Below are 25074 nucleotides of genomic sequence, written 5' to 3' on the forward strand. Positions count from 1 at the left end.
TTTAATGGAGTTATTTGCTTTCCTTTTCTCATCACAGCAATGTGTTTTTAAAATCCCAGAGGAAAAACTCAGACTAGATGATTAGAGGATGGGTCTCCAAAGTGATGTTATAATATTACAGAGAAGACTCCAAACTAAACACGTATCTCTTCCTCCCCCACACAGGTGGAGAGAGAAAACTGAAAAAAACAGGGAAAATAATAATTCTGCACCTTCATCAACACCAATTCTCTCTCTACCTCGAGTGGGCGAGCTAGATCAATAAGTTTTACATTTTCCAGTGCTTCAAATCTCTAAGGTAGTTCCTAAATTAAAAAACTTGTGTGAGAGTATTTCTTCTCTTCTCTTGTTCTTCTCTCTTTAGTCACATACCCATTTCCCCTGCAGAAGTATTCATGGAGCCGTTAGCCTGTGGGTATTAAAGAGAAAACACTCTCTTTCCTGTTCTTTGAGTTAAAATGTCTTCAAGTAGCAAACTCGTCTCCTCAGAATCAGAAATACTTTATTAAATCTTGGGGGTACATTTTGGCCCCTGCATTCCTCCTTCTCTTAAGTGTCTTTTTTAGTGCAAATCTCTTGGGCAGTAAAAGTAACAGCTTCTTATACAACCACTAACCAAGTTCAGAGGTCGGACAAGTGTTGGTCAAACGCCAAAGGCCGTGGCAAGGGTCGAGTAGACGCTGGATTCCAGGAGATACAAAGCTCCAGCCAAAGTTTAAAAAAAAAAATGTACCCACACTGTTAACCCTCCTCAGTCTTCACAGAGCTAGTCAAAGATGTGATTGACAAAATATAAACTGTAAAGTGAACCAGATTCAAACAAGACTGAAGGCCTCATCAAGATCATCTTTTACAGAATTAGGAATGTTCTCGGTTAATCTCCCCTCTATATTTCTGACATTATTCATTATTCACCCCATAGTAATCTGGCTCTTTGACAGGATATGAACAGTTAAACATAGAGTGAGCCAAATGTCAAATACATTTGAAATCATTTATTAACAATGTTACACTTCACTCAGCAGCAGTACCTCAGCTGAGTTGCTTGGTCTCTACAGGAACAAAAATCAAAATATACATTCAGAAACAACTCCAGAGGGTGCTTAAAAAAATTAATTTAGTAAAACACTTATGTATATGTTCATATACAAAGATATAAAAAAAAACAGATATACAGTAAAAATCACATACAGTATCAAACATCTATTAGAAAATGTTCTATTTAAAAAACAGTTTTTAGTGCAAAAGCATTTCATGATATAAAAATACTGTGCTGATCTGATATGAGGGACAGCGGGGGTGTGCGTGAGGCGAACAGGTTACAGGTGTGTGTCTGCTATGGGGATCCGCCTCAGCTCCACTATCTGTGAGTTTGTGATGCTGCCTCCGTCGTGGCTTCCAGGGATGGACTCGTTATCGCTCACATTAAGGCCGGTCCCTAAAAAACAGACAGAAATGAACAGTGCAGTCCAAAAACATTTTCATATTCTCTCAAATGACTTTTTATGATGTTAGTGGATTTATTCTTCATATCATTATACTCACAGTAGTTTCATTATTCAAGTACAACAAAGCCACACAATATTTAAATCGTAGATATCAGTCCTTTTAGTGCCACAAAGTATTACATAACCAAAACTATATGTTACAATCTGTGTTATCACACAGCTCTTTGTACAGTATCTGGTCATCATTCTTATAAACCAGGCAGACTCCCTCTCTGTGATGTAACAGTGGGCAATAAAATAAAGTGCCCTACAGGGGTCAAAGAACAGTGTTTTACAGTCTGTGTAGTAAACACATGAGTAGTCATTCTAGAGCACTACAGCTTCAGTACTTCTTATATTTCCATCGGTGTAAAGACTGCTATCTATTTACACGACTGCAGAGTACTTTCTGCTGTGTGCATTCAACTACAGCAAACTTATAACCTGCACAGAGTTTACGATGTGATGGAGAGATACTGTTTGTTTGTTTGCAGGATATATCTTTAAATGTTCCAGAGTTTAACATGTCGACTATCAATCACTTTTTCACTCTGTACATGGCCCATAGCATGGAGATTAATAACAACTGATGTATTTGGATGCAAATTCAAACTCACACTTTATTATAAGATAAACAAACTTTTGCATGTATATAGGGTAATTTGTACCTTTCTGCTTGTAGAAGATGTTGTATTGATATGACTTGAGTACCTATGATACACAGTTCTTATTGATAAACAATAAACACCGGTCTTTAACTCATAAAAGAAGGTGACATATGACTCCCCATGACATAACCAGAGGAGCCTCCAGGCCCATGATGCTTCAGGTAAGATAAGAAAAAGCTACACTAAAACAGTAAAAGACACAAGTTAATGATCAGCTCTGAGTTGTACTTCGCAGAGCACATGTGCCAAAAGTACGTCTGTGTGTGTGTGTGTGTGTGTGTGTGTGTGTGTGTTTGTGTGTGTTATGAGTTAATAGTTCACCATTAAATGAAGTGTGAAGACCCTCATTACAGCACTACTCTCTGACCCTCATCAGGTGGTGTCCTGTTCTTTTTCTGAATGATCTTTACTGCTCACTGACTGCTTGAGATCACAGCAGGTTATAAATTCAGTGTGACGCATATGGAGAAAGAAAAAGCCAGAGGTCAGGTCACTTTCACGAGGGAAAGTGTGAAAATGAAGAGTCTTTCCATGAGCAGAGGATTAAAATCCATCTTTATCAGAATATTTCTTCAAAGAAAAGATCGAATGTCCCCCCAGACAGTTTTATTTTCCTGAGGTGATGCAATAGAGCTACAAGTAGCCGACTGATTCTTCACAGATTCGCCTCTGTGCTGCTCTGAATAATATGAGTGATTACTTCATCTTGCTGAGTCTGCAGACAGATAAATTCTCTGACTTGTTTGCTGCGGCCTCGGGGCAGCTCTGGACAGCAGGGTGAGGTCAGGAGAAGAGAAGATCAGAGACATAGATGAGCAGTGCTGCACAACGACACACAAACAAACACAGACACACACAAGCACACACACACATCTCGGAGATTCATGCTGTCAACGCACAATCAATAAGAGGATAAGATGCTATCTCTGTCTAATATATTAACTCAGAGTAACACAATCCTCAGAGACTAAGCCACAATCATTAACACCCGTAAGCTCCTAAGAACTCACACCTGCTAGGACAGGGTTTTAATTTGGCTGTCTCCATGGTAACACGTTTTGTTTTTCTAGGATGCATGCTAGCGAGTGCCTCAGCATATAAGCTTACACTGCACTAAGGTAACAGACTTTGTGAGAGTCCAACCAAGTGAAGCTGTAGTGTTAGATGAAGCATTTAAAAGGCTGGCATTAAACAATAATTGTTAATTATCTTAAAGCTGGATTAAAAAAGGTTTTCAATAGTGAGCTGTCAATCAGCAGGAAAAACACACTACTGGTGGGGACTAACAATGATCTGTAAAGCAAAAAACAACCCCAGAGTAATAATCAAATCCAGGGACAAACAGCAGACAGAGAGAAATTTTCATCATGAATCCAAAGTATCTCCGTTTTAAAAAGAAAACACTTCTTTCTTTTTAAAGTCATGTTGTTTGCTCATACATTGTCTCCACTCATTCTCCTGTCACAAGGCATGCTGAAGGCTTTTCACACAGTGCAAACCTACTGACTATATACACTGTAGTTTCTAAATGTGGGGGTACAGCTCCTGTTGGCTGTTGTCCAGCTCAGTGTGATTCTTCTTCAGACTCTGTGGAGCAATTACTCATTGATTTGAGAGAGTGAGACTGGAGGAGAGGGTGAACGTGTGTGTGTGTGTGTGTGTGTGTGTGTGTGTGTGTGTGTGTGTGTGTGTGTGTGTGTTTGATGTATCAGTAAGCAGTTTGGGTCCTCAGCTCATAAAAAATTGATGGAAATAGAAGAATGGTTGCCATGGCAGCAGAGTAGTACATGTAAGCAGAGGAATGACTAAGCAGGCCTGATGCTAATGGATGCTATAGATACTGCAGATATGTTCACAATGAAATACACTTTTTCTTGGTCTTGAACTTTTATAAACTCTCATTTCTATTGTTTTGGGGTTGGGGTTAAAGGCCTAGTTAAAACGTTTTTAAGCATGCTGTTTTTTTCCAGTCAATATTAAAAAAGTTTTCTGGCCAATAAACTGTTTTCCAAATTGTGGTGACCTTTTGCAAAGTAAAAAAAAAAAAAAAAAAACATGGAAAAGTGCTGTGTTTAACAATGAAAGCACTGTAAGGGAAAAATGTTATGGAAGGGAGAAAATTAACAAATGACATATCTGAAAACAACACCACTGATACCAGCATAGTGGAGGAAACTCAATATTATTTTGTGCTCCTGAATTTGAGGGGAAACAATAGCTGGATATAACATGAATCATAGGTGATTCATTTGTTTTTTTGATCAGATAGGGTAATGACAACACTGAGCCTGTTAGGGTGTAATGGTGCTCAAAAACATGCATTTGTGAAACAAAATAATTCAGTGTGAGGGACATTTATTGTGCTATCCCACATAAACAGAGTGAATGTTTGAGGTACAGTACATCTTATGTCACATCTTATGTCGGTTAGATTCTCACCGGTTTTTAAGGCAAATATGAGGTCATCAAACTCCTGCAACTCCTCGTCTGCTGTCACCAAGTTGGTGTTGATGAAGCCCCCCTCGGTGGTGTACGTCCCCATCACAGGACTGGGTTTAAACACGCTGCTGGGCTGACTGCTGGGCCGCAGCGACGCTCGCTCCCAGTCTGCTGACACCTGTTACACACAGATACACTGCTGTATGAGCACATGAACACCACACGCAGGCTGATAATGTTCAGCGGTGAACTTCGATTGAACCTTGATTTCATGTTTTAATCATGAAGGATCACATGCTGGGCAACATTTGGGATTAAAAAATCCTTTGAAACCGGTCAAACCCTAAAAATGCAGCAGAAGCAAGTTCCTGAATTTTGATGTTTAGGTCTTTAAGATGTGGTTTCAAAAATCTAGTTACTGAGACATGTTATACTGTTAATACATTAAAACCAGCTTCATTGGCCTGTTTGTAGTTGTTAAGCTGCATATAGCAGAGCTCAAATTCTTAGTGATTAAGATTCATACAATGCCCAAACACATTAACTTCACACTTTGCCGGGAGAAGTCAATCGACCATTCTCATAATCAATACACACGCACACACGGACAAACACATGCTTAATTCAGAGAGCTGCTTTGCTGTCAGCCCTCTAATCATGTCTGTGAAGAGTTGGGGTCAAACAGAGTGCATGTTGTCCAAGCACCCCAAAGGGTTAAGGCAGAGACGTGGGGTCACAGGGGGTTCATGGGGTGAGAGTGGGGTCAGTGGGCTTTGGCCTTCATACTGATTCAACCAAAGAAAAAAGAAATGGAAACATTCTACCAGCACAGTTATTCAAATGTCAGCCTCTAATTCAGAGTCTAAATTTAGTGTTTGAGAGAGAAAAACTTAAAAACATGCATCCAAACAGAACACTTGGGCGAAATGAGAGAATGGCAGATCTCTGTATTTTTGTGTCTCTTTATTTTGTCCACAAAAGAATCTGTAACATTTTGTCTTCACTATGTTGATCTATTACGCATTCCTCATCTGTCCTTTTACATGCATGAATGAGCATTTGTTGTAAGTCTGGGTGTTGTGCTTATGAGGCTGTTTAGGTGAATTATTGGTGAGTTCCATTTGAACTCCAAGTTGCCAGTGGGATAGGTCATCAGGAACGCCCCCTGAAGTCAGAACACCGACTTGGAAACTCGGAGGAACTTCAGTAACCAGAGCTACAAAATCCAACAAGGCTGCCCTGTGCATCAACAGTAAAGTTAAGCTGTACATTATAGTGTTTATCACAAGGTGCAACACCAATGTTGAAGATTGAAGCTAATAAGAAATTAAAATGTTTACAGCCTGTTTCAAAAAAAAAAAATTGATCTGATCAGCTCATGTCTCAATTGTCACACACTTTACAAGGGGTGTGAACTTTTAGATTTTAGAAGGATAAAGGGCCTTTCAGATAGGACGCGGTGGGCACTGAGCGCCGCTGTCTAGCCCATTCATTGTGTATTGTGTTGCTCCTCGCAAGCGCGCATTCTCCTTGCCACTGAGTTGAGCGCAGCGCGGGGTACCATTTGCCTTTCTTGCACACTGCGCAAAAGTTAAAACATTTTCTACTTTTGTACAGTGCTCCCCGACGTCACCTCCGTGCGTCCAATAGGAGGGTAGCTCAGATCACAACAAACGGTGTCTTACTTTCCTGAGCTGAAAGACCTACTGGGACATAGGCAAGATAAGATCTTGTTTTGACAGATATTTCCAACACTTTGGGCGTACCACCACGTGTGTTTAAAGCGGTCGTTTTAGCGCTGCAGCTCCTGGAAGAGCCTAAACTCTCCCACATCCTGACGTGCTCTGATGATTTCATGAACACACACCCTCTTTTTCTTTGCTGCTCGTCTCCGCAGCAGAAGAAAAGTCAGGGTTTTTTTCCCAATAGTGGACACATAGGACTACATAGTGCTGTGGCAGAAGCTACTTTCCCGAGCTATTTTCCAAACTATTGTTTCGGTCACCTAGCAATGCGCACTGTTGCTTTTTACTCGTGTGCGCTCTCCCCTTCTGCTCTGCGCCCTACTCTGCAGCGAGCTCAGCGCGCACCGTTTCCTCTCTGAAAGGCCCTTATGAGTTATTCACAATAAGGTGTGTAGGTGACCTGCCTACGATGAGCTGTTTAACAGGTTGTTCAAATCCTGCCTCAGCTCCAGCGATTAGCCTGTCATTACTTGACTGAAAGTTAGGTTGAGACAGCATTTCCAGCATGGCGACCGCCATCGACAAGCTTCCAAAGACCTCTGCAGTAACAGATAGGTGACGTCACTCAGGCTTCGTCCATAAATATTTACAGTCTAGGGTTCAGTTGTAACTCAGTCAAAACCAATCAAACCGTTAGTATCGTGCAAGTTCTATCTGTGGACATGTTGTCATGTTACTTTCGCAAAAAAAACTATCAAGTAGTGTTATCGCCTGGTATAAGCTAACACAACAAAGGTACTCCTGGAGCCGTCCATGTTGCTTGTCCAACTTGTTTCCAACTTGTTGCAAACCTCTGATCTTGTGGCGTTATTGAAAGGGGGCTGGGAGTGGTGGGCAGGGGGGATAGATGACTCAGACCTTTTTCATGTCCACTTCAACAAACTGATCGTCCTATTCTTCTCTCACTTCCACCCCCATTCAACCTATATACTCCACAAATCGACAATCATCTCAGCACTCATAGCGCTCTCTATCTGCGCTCTGATTTTTCTATCTGAGCGGTAGTCAAATCTCAGAGAGGCTAGAGTGTGCTCTCATGGATAAAAAGAGATTACAGGATTTCTCCATGTGGAGAGAGGATGAAAAAAAGAGGAAAGGAGGAGTTCCCATAAGTGATGGAGAAGTTAAACCTGCCCCCTTTTCCTTCTCCTTCTTACCAGCTCAGACCTTATAGGGTATTCTCCAGGGACAAGGTGGCTCATGAGAGCATGTGTATGTCTGCAGCATGTGTGTGTCTGTACAGTGTGTTTCAGTGGGTGTGTACATGTGATGTGCAAATATGACAGAAAGGTCACAAGATTAGATGATGTGGGTGTTTGTGGGAGTAATGCAGGCTGACCCTTGTCTACACATGTTTTACACAGGTTTTACATAATGAGAATCATCCTGAAGCAGACAGGCCGAGACGGTGAAAATGTTTGAGTGAATGAGTATTGAGTGTTCTGAGCAACATGAGAAAAGCATGAGGGAGAAACGAGGACTTTGCAAACAGAGCCATGGGAATGAGGGCATGGGAAAAAGAGGGGAGGGAGGAAAAAAGAGAAGGCAGAATAGAGGAAAGATAGAGAATGAAAATGACAGTTTTATGGTAAATTCCAGTTATGTATATAAATACACAAAGTCCAACTTTCATAGTGTTGGCTGTCAATACTGTAAGTTACCATCAGTTAGTGAGATATGCAGGACCATCTCGCCAATGGGCAAAAGAACATTTGAATAATGTAAGTGAATTGAACATTTTTATAAGAGGAACAAAACTCAGTGCACCTACAGTTCAGTTACAACACCTTACAGGGGAATTGCACATAAAAACTGCATTTGCTCACAACTCTGGAAGGTTAAAGCTAAACCAGGAAGTGAAGAGTCCTCTGGTTGCTCGGCCCACAGCACAGAATTTGGTGAACAAAATGTTTTCATAACAAACAGAAGTAATGGCCATATGCACATGCAGAACACCCAGACTATTAAAATGCAATTTCCCAGTTATGACATCAACAGGTTAAAGTTAGTGTGGAAATGTCACATGCTGTAATCAAAGGAAAATGTTAATCATTGATGCTAAGAAGTATTAAACATTTTGGTGATAAATATTGTGAATCTGCTCAATCAAAACATCTGTAATACGTCTACATATGATTATCACTATTTCTGTTTTTGTGTTTATCTGCTGATGGCAGATTAAGCACACGCTGGCTTTGTGTATGTGTGTGTGTATGTGTGTGTGTGTGTGTGTGTGTGTGTGTGTGTGTGTGTATGTGTGTGTGTGTGCGCGCGCGGTTGTGTATACCTCCTCCATTGCACTGATGAGGTTCTGAGTTGACTTGCTGATGTCTCCTCCTACAGTAGTGGGTCCTCCTCCCTGGTAGGTAGAGTCAGGACTGTCATGGCCGCTCATCTCGACTGTGTAACTTGCTTTAGTGGGCCAACACAGCTGGTTGTGCATGATGAAGTACACTGCAAACACATACAGGCCCTGCAGGGACAGAGAGAAACATCAGATGTAAGAAAGTTCTCCACGGCTCTGATCCTTCATCTTTTGCAGAGCTCCTCAGTTCCATTAATAATTGATGAAAAGCTGGCTCAGTTTTGACTTCAACTCTGTTGCTTCAGCTGTCATGGTTGCTTGTAATGTCCTGTGAAATAGATACTTACGATATAATTGTACATGCTTTACATTTTAAGACATGAATAACAAGTTGTCTAACAGTAATCAAGCAATGCATAGCAATCACACTGTAACTTTTTGTTCATTATTAGCAGCAGTCTCTCTCTCCAGCATGATGAATGGAGCATTACTTCATCATTGGGTGATGATATCATTGGCTCCCTGGTATTTCTGCTTCCTCCACTTCCCCGTCATTACCAAATCCTCTTGGTCAACAGCACCAGGCCGCGAATTACCCCAAAACACCAGAGTGTGAAATACCACAGGGCCGTCATGTAATTCACAACACCCATCAGCCGGGCGATGACGGCAGACAAAGATGGAATGAGTGCAAATCACAGTGTGTGAATGTGAGGGCAAACAAAGCCAGACCCATTCTGACAGATAAAAAGACTGTTTGTATGTCTCTCATTTAAAAATACCCAAATATGTAAGACAGCAAAAGAAAGATGTCTTATCATTTTAAAAGCAACTGATGTAAAATGAGATGGGGCTGGGACTTTAGATTAGTTAATTGCTGATTAAGTCAACTGGATTTCTCTGGTTGCCTTGATTGTGGAAAATATGTGTTCAACAAAGACACAATTGTAATTATGTTTATTTAGAAAATGCTTTGTTTTCATACATATTCAGATTATTAAGATACATTTTACCAAACCAAATGCTTTAATGTCTAACAGAGCCTAAGAAACTGCAGATAAGGCCGTTGAAATGGCTGTTAACTTGCACCAGACTGTAAACCTCCTTTTTATAGGAAGGCCATCATCATTTCCCATGTAACCAGGGAACACTGACATAGAAAAGGACTTAATAACAGTGCTGATGGTTGCAATCAGCATTATGAGAAAGAAAACAGGAACCGAAGCTGGAAACTGTGTTTATAGGTGCACATTAAAACAAGAACATCCAGCTTTTAAGAAAGAAAAAAAAAAGAGGTTACAAATAGATTAAAGAGATGGAAAAACTCACAAGCTTTAACACCTGGTGTTTCCTAAAGTGCAAACTGTTTGTGAGTGCTATAAATCAAAACACTGTCCATTAATGCTCCTGTGGACGTGTCAATGAGCTCCAGAAAGAGACATTTATGCCATGTCTTTTGAGAAACGGGACATTTCAGGGTTAGAAGCACGGGAGATTGATTGTACTTTAATTTGTAATTTTATTTGCCTGAAATAAAAGAAGGAAAAAACTCTTCTCTGAATGATAATAAAAATGAACAAAAGCACCCAGGTGTGTATTTATGTGTGTGGGTGGCGGCTCCATCACAACTGCGCTGTGGGTGATTAGCGCAGATCATTAGCAGGCTATGCAGCCGGAGGAACAGGCTTTACTACCAAAGGCCTGTTATGTAAGTGTTCAGAGGAGAGGCCACGTCTTTAGATACGGAGAGTACAGAACTAAGGAGAGCAGAAAGGACACGGGAGGTGGTGAGCAGGGGTGTAACCTTGGATCAAGAGGAAGTAAAGAGGGATGGAAGAGAAATGAAAGAGGATAAAACTGTGTAAAATGAAATCAGAAAAAGTGGAGAGAGGAGAAAAACAAAAAGGAAAGCTGTACAGAAAAATAAAGAGAACTCAAAGGGGAAAAAACAAAGTTTTCTGAACTGACTCAGTTGAAAAAAATACGGTTAATGTGCTATTGTTATTTTTTTAATTGAATTAAAGATGCTGCGTCCCCTTCAATCCTAACATGAAAGTGATTCGTGATGTGTGGAGATCATTGTCTGTGCTCATAAAAGCAACAGATCTGTTTCCCCTAAATCTTTCCGGCCCTGTTAGAGTGGATTGCGTGTGTGAGTGGACATGTGGGGCTCCGCTATTCTTTTCCATAATAACACACAGATATCCTGTGTGCTATTTTTAGGCGAGTACAAAGGTTCAATGGGTAAGAGGGGGTGAAATTGGATTGTAATGCATGGGATGTTTCTGACTGTCACAGAACAACGAGGGCGGTTCACTGACATAGAGGGCGACGCAGAAGGAGATAATAAGGGATGGCGCTTTGGTGATTTGATTATTGTCTTAATATTCAGCCTGATGTGGCACAGATGTGGAGCCAGAGTAAAGGGGGAGTAAATGGAGAATAATGGACGCATGGGATCCTAAGACAAAACGGTTAAACATGCTTTCTTTCAGAGTTTGGTATTAATTGAATACTCTGCTGGGGAGCAAAGGTTACTTTCAACAAACACAGTGCTCCTTAAGCTAAAGAGTAATCTGAGCTCTACAACACTAACAGAACCGTGCACAGCTGTAACATCTGCAGCTGTTTAACAGTGTTCAGTAATCAGCTGTTTGGAGGTGTGCCACAAAACCACATCAACAACAATGCCAAGGTAAACATGGAAAAATCCCATAATGGAAAATTCACAGCATGAGCGAAACAACAACAACCGCTAAAGACTTTCCACCTCAAGGCAATGAAACGAAATGGAAGATTGTAGTATTTAGGATCTGGATGAAAGATGAGCTAGCTAGTTTAAGTAAGCAGACAGTGGCACAATTGCAACAGGTGGTTATGCAGCGCCATTGCTTGTACAATATGGCAGTAAAACAATTTTTTATTTAACCGTTTTCACATTAAGAACACAGATTCTAAAATGAAGTGAAAATAAAGTGAAACTCAGGACAAGTTATCAAGCTACTGCAGAATAGGAAAAAAGCTAAAGTGGAGAGCAAGGGTACATTTACACATAGACGTGACAACCACTAAAACGTTTGGTATTTTTGTGCAACAACCCTTATAGAATTCATGTAGGCATAATTTAAATAATTTGAATTGCCCCCCGGGGACAAATGAAGTTTTTTGAATTGAATTGAATTAAGACAGACATGAACTTTTGTTTTGTTCCAGGTGTGCAGAGTGTTTGATGATAAGTACATTTTCAGTCTCATTGACCCAGATCCCTTTTGATTTTATTAAATTGTCATATATTCCCTGATGGAAATCCCACAACAACACAACATGTCAACCTCTCCTTCTGCGCATGTCTCCCCTCGTCACACCAAAATAAATTCTGCGTGCTCCATAAAATGTGCACTCACACGAACAAATCTAATTGCAACCAAGCTTGGTTCATGGAAACAGCATCTTCATCTTTCCTTAGCAGCACTTTGTGAAATCTGGGTCAGGTCCTTGTCCTTCAGTTGTCTGTTTCACTCTGATGAATACTTCTTTATTCCTATGGCAGACCCCGACCACAGCTCAGAGCCGCTCTCATTTAACTCTGAGCTGTGAGGCTGAAGCTGAAGCTTCATGCCATAGCTCTTTTTTTAAAAAGTATAGTTTTCTTTTAGAGAATACTATGTATGAAAGGTTGGCTGTGAGCTTGTCCTGCTTAAGGCCAAGGGTGGAGTAAATGCAATGGGAGGCAATATATTAGGCAGGCATGAAGTCCTTTAATGTTATCTTTCTCCCCTCTTTGTGAAATAAGTAGTCCATTGCCATAAAGCCAGCAGCAGGAGAGCAGTGTTTTTCTGGTACTTGTTTTAAGATAGACATCAGAGGATTTGCAGCAAAGAACTGTGAGGCCTTTGGCGATTAACTATAAACAAGAACACATTAAAGTCATCAGTCAAATTAAAGGCAGGTGTCGCAGAACAAACTCAGGAAAAAAAGGACTTTACAGAGCACCAACAAACTATTGGCCAGAGGAAGAACCTGACCACATGATGTCACAGAGCGGGACAAACTCTACTGGAGCTCATGAACAAGTGCTAAGTGCGACATCGAGCATTTGCATTGACATCACTTCTCTTCATTAGTCACAGTACCAACAGGAGAAGTTTACTTTGGTGCAACACTGTCGTCTTTTACATGCTGATGCCACATATCACCACAGGCTACTACAGACCTCTAACGGCACACTTTACGGGCTGATGGTGTCTCTCTCTAGACTAGTAATGTAAAGAAAGGAACCTATTATATCAAAAGGTTTCCTGGATAACTCGGCATGAATGACACAATGAAGTCTCACAGGATAAAGTACGTTTCCTCTACTGTTGAGTAAACACTGTTAAAAGAAGAGTGTAATCAGTCCGGCGTCTTTCATCCAACACTTAACTAGATGGTCACTATAAATAATAAACATTGATATTTTCTAAAGCTTGCAAATTACCAATAGATCATCAAGAAAATGAAAATGAAGGTTACTTGTTTATATGACTTTAGACAGCAAAGGTTTAACCGTAGACTTTGTCAGGGAGACAGTTCAACCACATTTACCCAGACAAAAGACCTGCCATGTGAAAACAGTAGTAGATATAATACTAACAGGACAGATCATGGTTGCCATTACTGACGATAATATGTTACATTAATAAAAGAACAAACTACAGAAAATCCACTTAGTTATCAGGATGCATAATTGTGTCATCTATGCCCAAAAAATGAGTCCTCAATAAACTGCATTACAGATCTACAGAGAAGGGAAGAAGAAGTGAAACCATCTTCTAATTTTTGATATTGTCTGTTATGGAATGTTTTATGGTTATTGGTTACGGTGGAAAGCGGTGTAAATGTCTGGGGGTTTCCAGCAGTAAGCAGATATTTTGTGATTATGTTATCTTGTGAATCATTAACACATCATTCTTTATCTCCTCTGATACTTTAAACGAAGAGTTGGAATTAAGTCGGAACAGCGATGAAGAGAGTCGCAAAAAAACAATCAACAACAAAGAGAGAGAGAGAGAGAGAGAGAGAGAGACATGATGGCCGGGCGAGGCTTCAGTGTGATGTGACACAAAGGTAACCCTGCCTCTCTCTCTCCACACCTGAAGGTCTTCTCGCTCTGCCCCACCAACACATCAAAGCTGGGCTTCAAAGAGGGGTGAAGTAGCCTTCATCATACTCTCCCTCTCTGTCTCTCTCACACCCATCCAGTTGCCAAACTTATCAATATTTTACATGTGGCAACCCCCTGAAAGTCCCCCGGTCTATGAAGAACAAACACATTGTGCAAATATCACAGAGAAGAAAAAATATATGCTAATCAAAAAGTACAAATCCTCATGTGATTATTGGCCCTTTAGCATCCCCACATCTCTGACATTTGTAGGGTCATTATTTGGAACTACTCAAGTAATATTGGGAGCTGTAGGGCAAACTAAGGACGTGTATATTCCAATGATGTCAACACAAGTCAAACCTAAAAGAAAGTTTGGTAAAATCAAAAAACAACACTAACAAAGCTTGAGGGTGCATATAATATAATAATATAAGAGATTCTGTACAATTAACAAGGGTCTGCAGTAGTGGATACAATGGCTGCTGTTGATTGTGTGAATTAAAAATGTTTAAATGAATGTGCAAACATTAAGTAGACAAGTAGACATGCATGTAAACAAACAAACAGATATGAAAGTCTCTGAGCTCACCAGAAAGCAGTTGAAGATGACGTAGAGGATGAGCATCCACAGGTACCTGTAGCCCAAATGGAGTCCTGCCCACAACCACACCAGGGAGATGAGCAGGAACAGGTAGAGGACCAGCGGCACCTCTGGAGAAATAAACAAACACAAAGAAAGATTCAAAACAACATCTGCACAAGATAACATACCATCAACTATACAACAGACATGAGTATTTGTCTGAAGACAACCCTGAATCCAGTTGATAAGCTTTTATATCATTATAGTATCCTAAATGAGTAAAACCTTATCATATCTGCTTTATTGCTTTATTCCTTGTATGATTGTTCACCCACACACTACACACACACGCGCTTCATATATGCCAATAAGCAAGTACTCTTAAAAGCATGCACTTAGAGCTGTACAGCCATTTTCAGCACTCAGAACGTATCGATTGAGGATTTACACTGCCACTAATGCTGACACTCATCTAATAATTTTGTTTGTGGAGATGGCAGAGGCAATCTTTTTAGCATGCATAGCAACATTAATATACACTGAATATTTTAAGAAGTGGCAATAGAAGGATGCAAAGCCGAGCAGATTATCAACATGGATATAAATCACAGATGAATGGGATTGTGATGTGACAGATGAATGTGTCTAATCAGAGAATACACAGGTTTTCACTTCAGGAGTACCGAGGCTATACTAGGCTTTTGAACAGGTAATATCTTTTATTACCCAAAAAATACATATGTAGGATGCTGAAATCAATTAGAAAAAAATAACCACTCAAATTACACCTTTACTAATTTTACAATACTTGGCTCTCATTGTTACAACCATCATGCTGTCAGTTTGTAAGAGAGTGGGACTAATCTTACTTAATGAAGAGTTATTTTGAACTTAGGTGTGCCAGCTTTTATTGTTTTGGATTGAACTCTGCCCGGTGTTAAGACACCCTTTAGTGAATCAAGCCCTAAAAACTAAAGACTCAATCACAACCTAACACTCGCCTCGCCTGACTCCCCTCTTCTGCATGCTGTACACAGAGGACACACACCAACAACACACTGTACGGGGTTTCTAAGAAAAGAAAAGACCACCAGAGGTCTTTCTGCACGCGTTTCTAAAATTAGCTCTCTTTAAGCAACAGGTGTCGACGGTAACCCACTTTCAGTCAAGACTGACACATCACGTTCAGTCATGGAGTCTATCAGGTTTCAAAGGTAGAGGTGAATACCACAAACATAAGGTATCTGTACATTTTGAACGTTAGCCTCTTGTACTACTCGTGATCCATGATGTGAGAGTTCAAGAGACAGACTCGGTTTGACATGAAAGTGGAGGCGGAATTTAGGTCACTGACCTCACCCTACACGTCATTCATCGGATCATGGTGTTCATCTCAGCTGGAAAAATTATTCAACCTTCTTTTATAGAACTGCTCATTACAGAAAAAAAGAGCACTGCCAATCACAAGCAGGCTGAGTTCACTGTCAACAGTGTAGTCATCTCTACAGAGAGAGAGAGAGAGAGAGAGAGAGAGAGAGAGAGAGAGAGGCCTGATAATTTCATTCATTACTATCCAGCTTGTTTTCTTCAGAAGGAAATGATCAGGCAGAACATTATGAAAGCAGCAATTGGAACAAGCTCATATAGATTAATTAGGGTTTATATAAATACTATGATATTACAGAAAATAAAAAGTTCAAGGCTGCATTTGATTAACTCCGGTAACTTTATCGTCTGCTTTTCTTGTTATATTTTACAGTCATACAGTCATTAGAGTCTCTTTAGGTAAAAATAGGAAAATATCTGAACACAATAAACTGAATATTTTAAAACACATCTGCAGTATAATCATCACACCCAATGTGGCTGCATCACACTCATGCTACTGCTCTATGTGCCTTTGAATTGCCCCCAGGGGAAAAATAAAGTTTTTTAAATTTGAATTTGAACCCTGGGTAAAAAAAACCCCAACTGATTAGATTAAATAAGATATCAGATTCAAATATGAGTCCCACATCTTCTGGATTAGCATCGATTAGTGGCAGCCTTGGTCCGATCAATACTGAGCTGACAGCAGTCTATAAGGACATTTAAGTCAAGGAAATTACATTATTATTCAGCAGTGGTTCAAAACGCTTCAAACGAAGATGAGATATCAGTGATACTTTGTGCCAGCTCATGTAGTGCTTTATAAGTCAGGGTTAGCACTTTAAAATCAGTCAGTGTGGTTAACGGAGACTAAGTGGAGCGAGCTGGTGAGGATACTTGACGTTGTATTGAAAGATGAATGGTGTGGTAGGTTAGAAAATCTAAATACGCAAGCCTTGAGGAGATTAAGCCATGAATCCATCTCAGTTTATCATATTGAGAATAATGAGTTGATTCTGGATACATTATAGAGTTAAAAAAAACTCTTAAATGCCCAACAACTCATTTCAGCCTAGTAAAAATATAAATAAATATTTGTTTTAATAGGTGATTTCCTCCAGATATGTATTTTTTTGATATTTACCCTAGACAAATAATGTGTATTTGAGTAGTGTGTGTGTATGTGTGTGTGTGTGTGTGTGTGTGTGTGTGTGTGTGTGTGTGTCCTGTTAGATGCCTTGAATTCAAAGGTCGCTGACATTTTCAGACCTGTGTTTCCATTAGTGATCATCATGTGGCTGAGAACATGATGTACCTTTGATAACATTCATTCATGGTCTTTATGGTTGTACGTGCCCCAACCACATGGAGCACACTTGTATCATGTGACTTTTCTAAATGGTATTACATAAATACATGAATTAACCACTAACACTGGCTGATGTTGTCCTATACCAGATGTTTCGATAGCACTGTACATGGATTTAAGGTTTGTGTAATTATGACACCAGTTTTTACGGAACATAAAATTTGGAAACAATGATGGTATAATAAGATGTGATGTCAGTATAACACATTTCAGCTTACAATACTCTCAGCATTGACTGCAGCACATGTAGCATGATAACACAACTACGCAGATGTTGGTTTATACTAGATCTGGCTGACAATATGAATTATTTTTAATAAATGTATTTCTTATAGAGACCCCCTGAGTATATTTACATAAAAATATTCATGCACAATGCAAAAAGAAACGTTTTACTTTCATTTTAGCTCCAACATTTACCATATCTGCCATATTGATTATCGGTGAAACCCCCCTTCTAGATCTGTATTGGTCTCAAAAATTGCATTTGGTCAGGCTCTTTAAAACAAAGAGACACCATTTATCTTTTTAAAACTGACCTTAATGCTGACCCTGAATTGTGAGCTGCACCAATTCCAAATCACACCAATGAGTCACACTTGCACTATGTAGGACAGACTGTACAGTTCACTTCACAAGTAGGATTGAAACACAGGGCACGGGGCCCAAGTTTGCACAAAAAGCCCTCACTTAGGTGCAACTTCCACCACCCTGTCAGTTTCCCTCTGCTCCAACTTCTGCTCCTTATCTCACTGCAGCTTTCCTCTAACTATAACACTTTTTATGTTCCCTTCTTCTCAGTTTCTTCCTGCTCCGGCTTCTCCCTTTCCCTTTGACGAACATTTCCTGTAAGTCCCAACCTTTTCTCTCAAAGCTATGGTTAATTACTTTCTATCGCTTCAGTGTTATTGTTTCACGCCTGTTTTTGTGTGTGCTATCTGCACATTCTGTCTGGTGTGGGTATGTCTTCTCAGAGGCAGAAAATTGGCTCCATCTTTAGATCTGTTTCTTTTTCGCTCTCTACTGCTTCTAGTTATCACAAAGTTAGTTCTTCTATCCTCCCTCACTCTTTTTTCTATCTTGCACATCTGTCTCTCTCTCCTCCCTCCCTGGTTTGAGTTTTCCATCCATGTAAGCACATTCCAGTCTGTGGACAGGGCCGTGCTCCCACAGTAAGAGCAGGTTCCTACAGCCAAATGGAGAATAACTGCAAAGTGCTGACGGACTCTTTGGCTTGATACCGCACAGAATAAGCAGAAAAAAGCACAGCAGTCACAGGTTTTCAGTGTGTGTGCATGTGACAGTCTTTTTAAAAGACATGTTAGAGAGATGTTAAACGATGTTGAGGGTATCTTTCAGATTGGTAAAGCTAAAAAAAATCAACAAATGGTTCAACCCCCAACAGTGTAATTTCTGCTCTAACTTCCAACTTCTCCTGATTTTCTTTTCACATTAGGGAGCTACTTTCCTCCGCAGCATGACAGGCTCTAGTTTACACTTGACCAGCGATGGTTCCTGTTGTGAGAAGACAAACTGAGAGGAGAACCCGGGTTCAATGAAAACAACCATGCAGAAACTCAAGACGGTGCTGACATTACTGTCACAGAGAGGTCAGCAGCTGTGATAACAAGCAGCTGTACTGAGTGTGTGTGTGTGAGTGTGTGTGTGTGTGGGCAATCACAAACACCCAATGTACAAGTAATGTGTGTGTAAACTAAGTATGAACTTACAAGCACAGTAGGAGTGCTAACACTTTTCAAAGGTATGCTCTTTATGATCTCTCATGAACAATAACACTCAAATAAACACATGAACAAAGGATAATAAGCCCATCAGTATAAGAGCATTTCACTGGTTTCTCTGATCACTGTGGATCACTTTTTAAACACTTTATTTACCTTTTAGTCCTTACATGGAGGTCAGATCCTATAGAAGGGTCATGAGATAGAGCTGAGATGATTATCAATGTGGGTAACATCTCAATCGCTGAATTACACCTATCCCCCTCCCACGCCACTCTGGTGTCCTATCAGAGCAGCTTCAGCTTTAGCCTTATAAGACCACCAATAGAAAACCACAGGAGGTTTTTTCTACCTGTCCCCATCCAAACTGTAACTCCTCCTGGTTCTGCAGAAGGAACAATGCAGCATCTTTTTTTATCTTGAATAACATTACTTTTCAAAAGGAGGCTCTCGAAGTTCATTATCATGTGCAATAACACGCTCAATTTCAGAGACCATGTGCAATATGACTGATCCATTATGCTTATTATTACGATGTGCATTCTGCATTTCACTTTTATGGGCAATATAACCGAAGAATCATTATAATGTACCATTGAGTTGTTTTTTTGTTATTTCATTTATCAACGGTTGCATTAAGTTTTTTTAATTACCTCTCATTATGTTAACGAAATTATGATTGATAGTTTTTCTGTCTGACTCAATCATGACTCAAATTTTACCGTCCTACATCGTTGCCTGTTTTTGTTGTTGTTGGGTTTTGGGGCATTTTATCCTTAAACAGCTTCATATTTTATATTTGAGTTACAAATAGTTCTTTGTTAGGTAGCTCTTAATTTGCTGTGCTGTCATTTTGAAGAATTTCCTTTGGGATAATCAAAGCTCTTTCTTTCTTGTCCTCAGAGGACAAACAGAGTTCACCGACATAAATCTCAGTTCATTTTTGGACCTTTGTCTAATCTTTGACGTTTTTGGAAACACCGGATGATTTTACCTTGTTGGTAATAAAATAGCAGTATTAATGAAACAGTATAACTCTATAACTCTTGTTGTTAGTCCTTCCTTTGGACTAATTCTTCTCTGTTTTGTTTTCATTGTTTTGTTTTGTTGTTCTTTGTTGAGCGTCTTTGAGTATTCAGGAAACTGTTATATACTGTAAGTCTAATGTTATACTCTTATTAGTAAAATGTGAAGTTTAAAGGGGAAAGTATCTTTCATGAAACGTTAATCCTTATTATATGTGCCATTTTTGTGTGTCTAATGATGTCATTAATATCAGTTCAATATTACAGGACAATCTTTGATGTGTGCATAATGTAGGTGAATAAGTAAATAATACGTGTCTGCTGTTTAAATAAAGGAACTGCATTGGCTAATTCAAACAAGGTGCATCATACAGTGTTTATTTCCTCATTCTTTCAACGATCAAAGTGCAGTCAGTGAACACTTGCAGTCATAAAAAGTAGAACAATAATAGTAACTAATTTAACTCCACTATGTTGACATTAAGGTCTGCTCACATTTGAAGTAAAAGAACATCATGCCTTGCTAACAAATACTGTTTATGTCCCACCACATCTCATCCACTGGGTTTACAGCTTTCTAACCAACAGATCACAAGCCGTCAGAGTTGGCTCCGCGACATCCTCCACCATCACCAACACTGGAGCCCCCCAGGGCTGTGTACTCAGTCCCTCACTGTACACACTGTATACTAACGACTGCACCAGCCCCTCAACAGTTACCACACACTTCAAATACTCAGCCATAGTTGCACTTCTTAATGAAAATAACTCAGTTACAGACTACTAGGCACACCATATCTCAATTCACACAGCGGTGCACAGACAACTATCAACAATTGAATGTCACAAAGACAAAAGAAACAGTCATCACTAACTCTGGTTCTCCACATACAGTCCATAACCCAACATACATTAACAATGAAACTGTCGAAATGGTCAACTCCTTTAAATATGTTGGACTCACTGTGTACAATAAACTCAGCTTTGATCAGTACACCACTGACACTCATAAACGCTGCCAGCAAAGACTTTCGGCCTTACTGAAACTGAGAGTCCTGTCCGTCTCACCTCACCTCCTATTACCTCTGTATAAAACCATCATCCAACCCATCCTCCTCCACTTCTCACCCTATTGTCCCCTCAGCTATTGAAGCCCTAAACATGCTTCCAGCCTGACTGGCCCCTTCTTTGCTTGTGTTTCTACCTGCTGTTATATGTTTTTCTTCATGTGTACCAACTGTACAAAGCTGTGCAAAGCTGTTGTATTATATTATCCAGTTAAGCTTTACAATGGGTGAAATGGCACAGTCCCAAATCTTTGCTGAGATACAGGTACATGCCTGCAGGTTACAACTAACGTGCAGACATGTTATGTCGTGATACGTGATGTCAGAATTCCTTCTATATCTTTCATCACACACACACACACACACACACTGATGGGCCCTCAGCTTGTCTTATCTGTTTTTTTTTTGCTGCAGTAAGGTATTTAAAAATGTTGGCTACCTAAAGGTTCATTGTCTGATTGGCTTTAGCTGTCCTGCAGGTTCTGCACAGATTTAAGCTGGCTGGATACAATGAGGCACCATGACTTGCTTAATAAAGGAGCCCAACCAAGGAAAATAAAAAAAGACAACTGCACAGTCCATACTGTTTGTGAGCATCTTGTGTTCATGCTTAAAATGTGTATTAGGTTTCATCTCCAATTTTGTGTTATTTGATTGAGTTAAATTCCCTTTCATAAGCATCCATTTCAAAGTGTAGCTGTTCTACACAAAATTAGACGCACATATTCACAACTCAAGGGCCGTTCTGTCCTTCACAGCACACACCCTCACTCGGGGGTCAGACTGCTGCTTTGACTAATGTGTGCTGTGCCTACCTTTATTTCCATTCTACCACTCTTTAAATAAGAAGTTTAGGAAGCTGCTACTACCTGCTTCTTCTTTGCCCTTCTACTTTAACATAAGCACCATACTGTAGTTTTCCTATAGAATTGTTCATCATTAAGCATTCTAGTCAGGTAAAAAAAAAAATGCCATGGAGTGACCTTAGCCTAAGACTGGTTTGGATTTCATAAATAATGCACAACAATGTGCAGCTCAGCAACGAACTGTTTTGTTTTCCTATGCTGCATCAGAGGCCACACAAGGCGAGTAGGGCAAACTTTTTGCCAGCCAAAGAACTGGCACTAATTCAGGCTTTGCTTTGTCATTGGAGGGCCTTGACTGAGCATACAAGCTAAACCCTGCTGATTCTCACAGATAGCCACTGATAACAGCCATGATACTGAGGGACTACAGTGACTAGGATCTCCATGTGCGGGCGAGGCTACAACGTTTCTCTTCATAAATATCACTGATTCAAACTTGCAAAATTACCAGGATTGATGTGTGTGACTTTTCCATCTTTTTTATTACACCAGATAAGTGCTTTAAATAACATCTAACATGCAATTCAAACATGCTTTAATGTTGCTTTAAACTGTACTTGGCTCTGCAAATCATATCATTATCTAAATTATGACAAAGTACAATGGATGAATACAATTGTGGATGTGAGCATTGTATCATTGAAAAAAGCAAACTTTTTGTTTCTGTATTATGTGTCTCTTGGGTTCACACACAGCAGACAGAAACAGAGACTGTAAGATGCACAAAATAGGGGCTGAAACTTTAATCCAAAAATAGGGGTGGATGCAGTCTAGCTCCTGAGGCTGTCTCTAAGCAGGTTACTTGTTTTTCTGGTATGTTTTTGATTGCTGCAGACAGAGAGATTTTGCATTTATACGCGTTATCAAATCTATTTTGAATGTGCATTTCTATTTCTACCTCTTCAAGTTGAAAAACAACAGGTTCTGTGAGTTTGTGCACACATTTTGAGAGTTTTAGTACTTGTTTATGTATTCACAGATTACCATACCTGCACTGTTGGTTCGTCCACGGTAAATATCATCGTAGGCCTTCCACTGCTGAGTAACCTGGTAGGCGTGGATGAACACAACCAGAACTGCAACCAGACAGATGAGAGGCACCAGCACCGCCGTGCACAGAGCTGCATAGATGTTTGGGATGAAGCATCTAGAGGAGGCACAGGCAGAATGAGAGTGATTGGCATTTTTTTCAAAGAAAGAATCAAAATGAGATGGCCTAGCAGTACAGGTTGCTCCCCATGTACGGAGGCTATAGTCCTCCAAGCAGGCGGCCCGGTCTTGAGTCCGGCCTGTGGCTCAGTTCCTGCATGTCATTCTCTCTCCCCAGTTTCCGATTCTATCCACTGTGCAATAAAGGCAAAACATTTAAATAAAATAAAATCATTCAAAACATATGCATGGAGGAAAGAGGGAAGTAATTTTATACCACTTAAAGTAACGGGTTCATCAAGCACAAAGGAAGGTTCTTAACAACATATTACATGATTATAAAAATCTAATTTCACTCAAGCTAAGACTTTGTTTCCTCAACTTTCATAAACAGGATCAAGCAGGTGAGACCTCTGAGCCCAACACTCGGGGCATTCTTGTTCAACAGCAGCTTTTGCCTTCAGTAGCAAAGAAAGGTTTGCTCTTAAACCTTCTGAACAACCGGGTCACTGTGCAGCTACAGCGCGATAACATCTTAGGCTAAAGACGCTTAATAGTGCTTTTTTTATTTTAAGCTGCAAAGAAGATTTCAAAGAACAAACAACATGGCACATGTGTCTCCTGCTCTGAAGGGGAAAAACATACAGAGTGAAGTTCATCTACTAGAAGTCTCTGAAGGAGAGCTTTTTAAATGTCTTTGTGGACAAACCTAAACTCAGCCTTCACACAAATAAGAAAATGTCAGAAAATAAAAAGGAGAATTGTTAATCTTCTTTATAGATATTTATTTTGTGTTCTTTTTCAAATTAGTTTCCATCTATTTTGCGAATGTGCCTTATACTGGGGCACAGTATGACTCCGTTATTTTTCAATGACTTATCTCTTTTGTTTTACTTGGAAATCTCAGGAGTCCTTTCCCAGCTTCTCTCCGAACAGACATGTTTATATTTTATTTAAAGAAAAATTTGCAAAATATTTTCCTCTGGGAAAAATCTTCATCCTTATATAAACTGTAACAGCCAAACAATAATCAAAACATTCATGTGACTTTGTCCTTCCCACAAAACATGGTGGGAGCTCACAGCCCAGATCAGACCTCACTGCAGGCTCGAGTAATCTTGGAGAAATAATTTGAGCTGTGCTAGACATAATATAAGGTGAGGTATGCCAAATAAAGCATTGCATCACCCTGCCCCAGCAAAACAGACAGACTATGAGATTGTAAACACGCTGGAATATGGATATTTGTTCTTCTGTGGCCTTGAGAGGATGAGATCCTACTGCACTCAAAGTCTTACTAGAAAGTGAAATGCAGTGAATGAGGATATTTCCTTTGGGCCCATTCCATAAAAACTTGAAAAAAAATAAATTTAGTGATGCCTTTTCTGGGGGAAATGCTGCTGGGACTTTAACAAGCATTATATTACACGGTAACAGCTCACTTACCCACAGCGTCTTGTTTAAAGGACAACTTATGTAAAAGTGAATTAAATAAATTCTCTCTCTGTTCAGGAGAAAGACATGACTCTGTGTCTGCCTTTCACTTATATAATGTGATGGAAGACATGGAAGAACTATAATGAGTAACTATAACTATAATGACTATAATGAGTATGACTATAAAGCTTCTTGCATGGCACAGATGGACGTCAGATTCACGTCTTCAGGAAACTACATGAGCTACTTTATAGCCTGAATATAAATGATTTCAGGATTTCATGTTAAACTTAGAATAAGTAATGTACTGTTTGAACTGAAATCATGGTTATGAGATACAACGCTTTAGCTAACCTTAAAGTTGGGTAAAATAATAAGCATATCAATCAATGATATACTCCAAGGCTTTTACTTTGTCACTTTAATTATTTAAACATATTCTTACCATATTTTCTCTTGCTGCTAACTTCATTGTTTCTGTTTAATATACACTTTGATGTAAAGACAGGTCTCTTTGATGTTGGAGATATCAACGTTTGGTGAAAAGATTTACATTTCTTGTGGCACAGATCAGTGACAAGAGCTCATAAAATCGAGTCTACATTAAAATCAGGTACAATACATCTTCAGCAGCAGATTTTAGATGTAACATCTAAAATGAGTCTTTGACACAAGGTG

General features: G+C 39.7%; 1 protein-coding gene across 1 annotated transcript in view; it reads right to left on the reverse strand.

The window, feature by feature from the left end:
• Window positions 1-984: 984 nt before the first annotated feature.
• The window catches only part of adgrv1 (adhesion G protein-coupled receptor V1), a 97333-nt gene continuing 73243 nt past the window's right edge, over window positions 985-25074 (reverse strand). Inside the window, exons 90-94 of the mRNA XM_061037973.1 lie at window positions 22800-22957; window positions 14380-14501; window positions 8627-8812; window positions 4595-4772; window positions 985-1438 (exon numbers count right to left, since the gene is read on the reverse strand). Of these exons, the coding sequence (XP_060893956.1) occupies window positions 1320-1438; window positions 4595-4772; window positions 8627-8812; window positions 14380-14501; window positions 22800-22957 (763 nt within the window). The 3' untranslated portion in view covers window positions 985-1319. The remainder of the gene's footprint in view (window positions 1439-4594; window positions 4773-8626; window positions 8813-14379; window positions 14502-22799; window positions 22958-25074) is intronic.

Source organism: Labrus mixtus, chromosome 5, assembly GCF_963584025.1.
Source record: "Labrus mixtus chromosome 5, fLabMix1.1, whole genome shotgun sequence".
NCBI classification, from domain to species: Eukaryota; Metazoa; Chordata; class Actinopteri; order Labriformes; family Labridae; genus Labrus; species Labrus mixtus.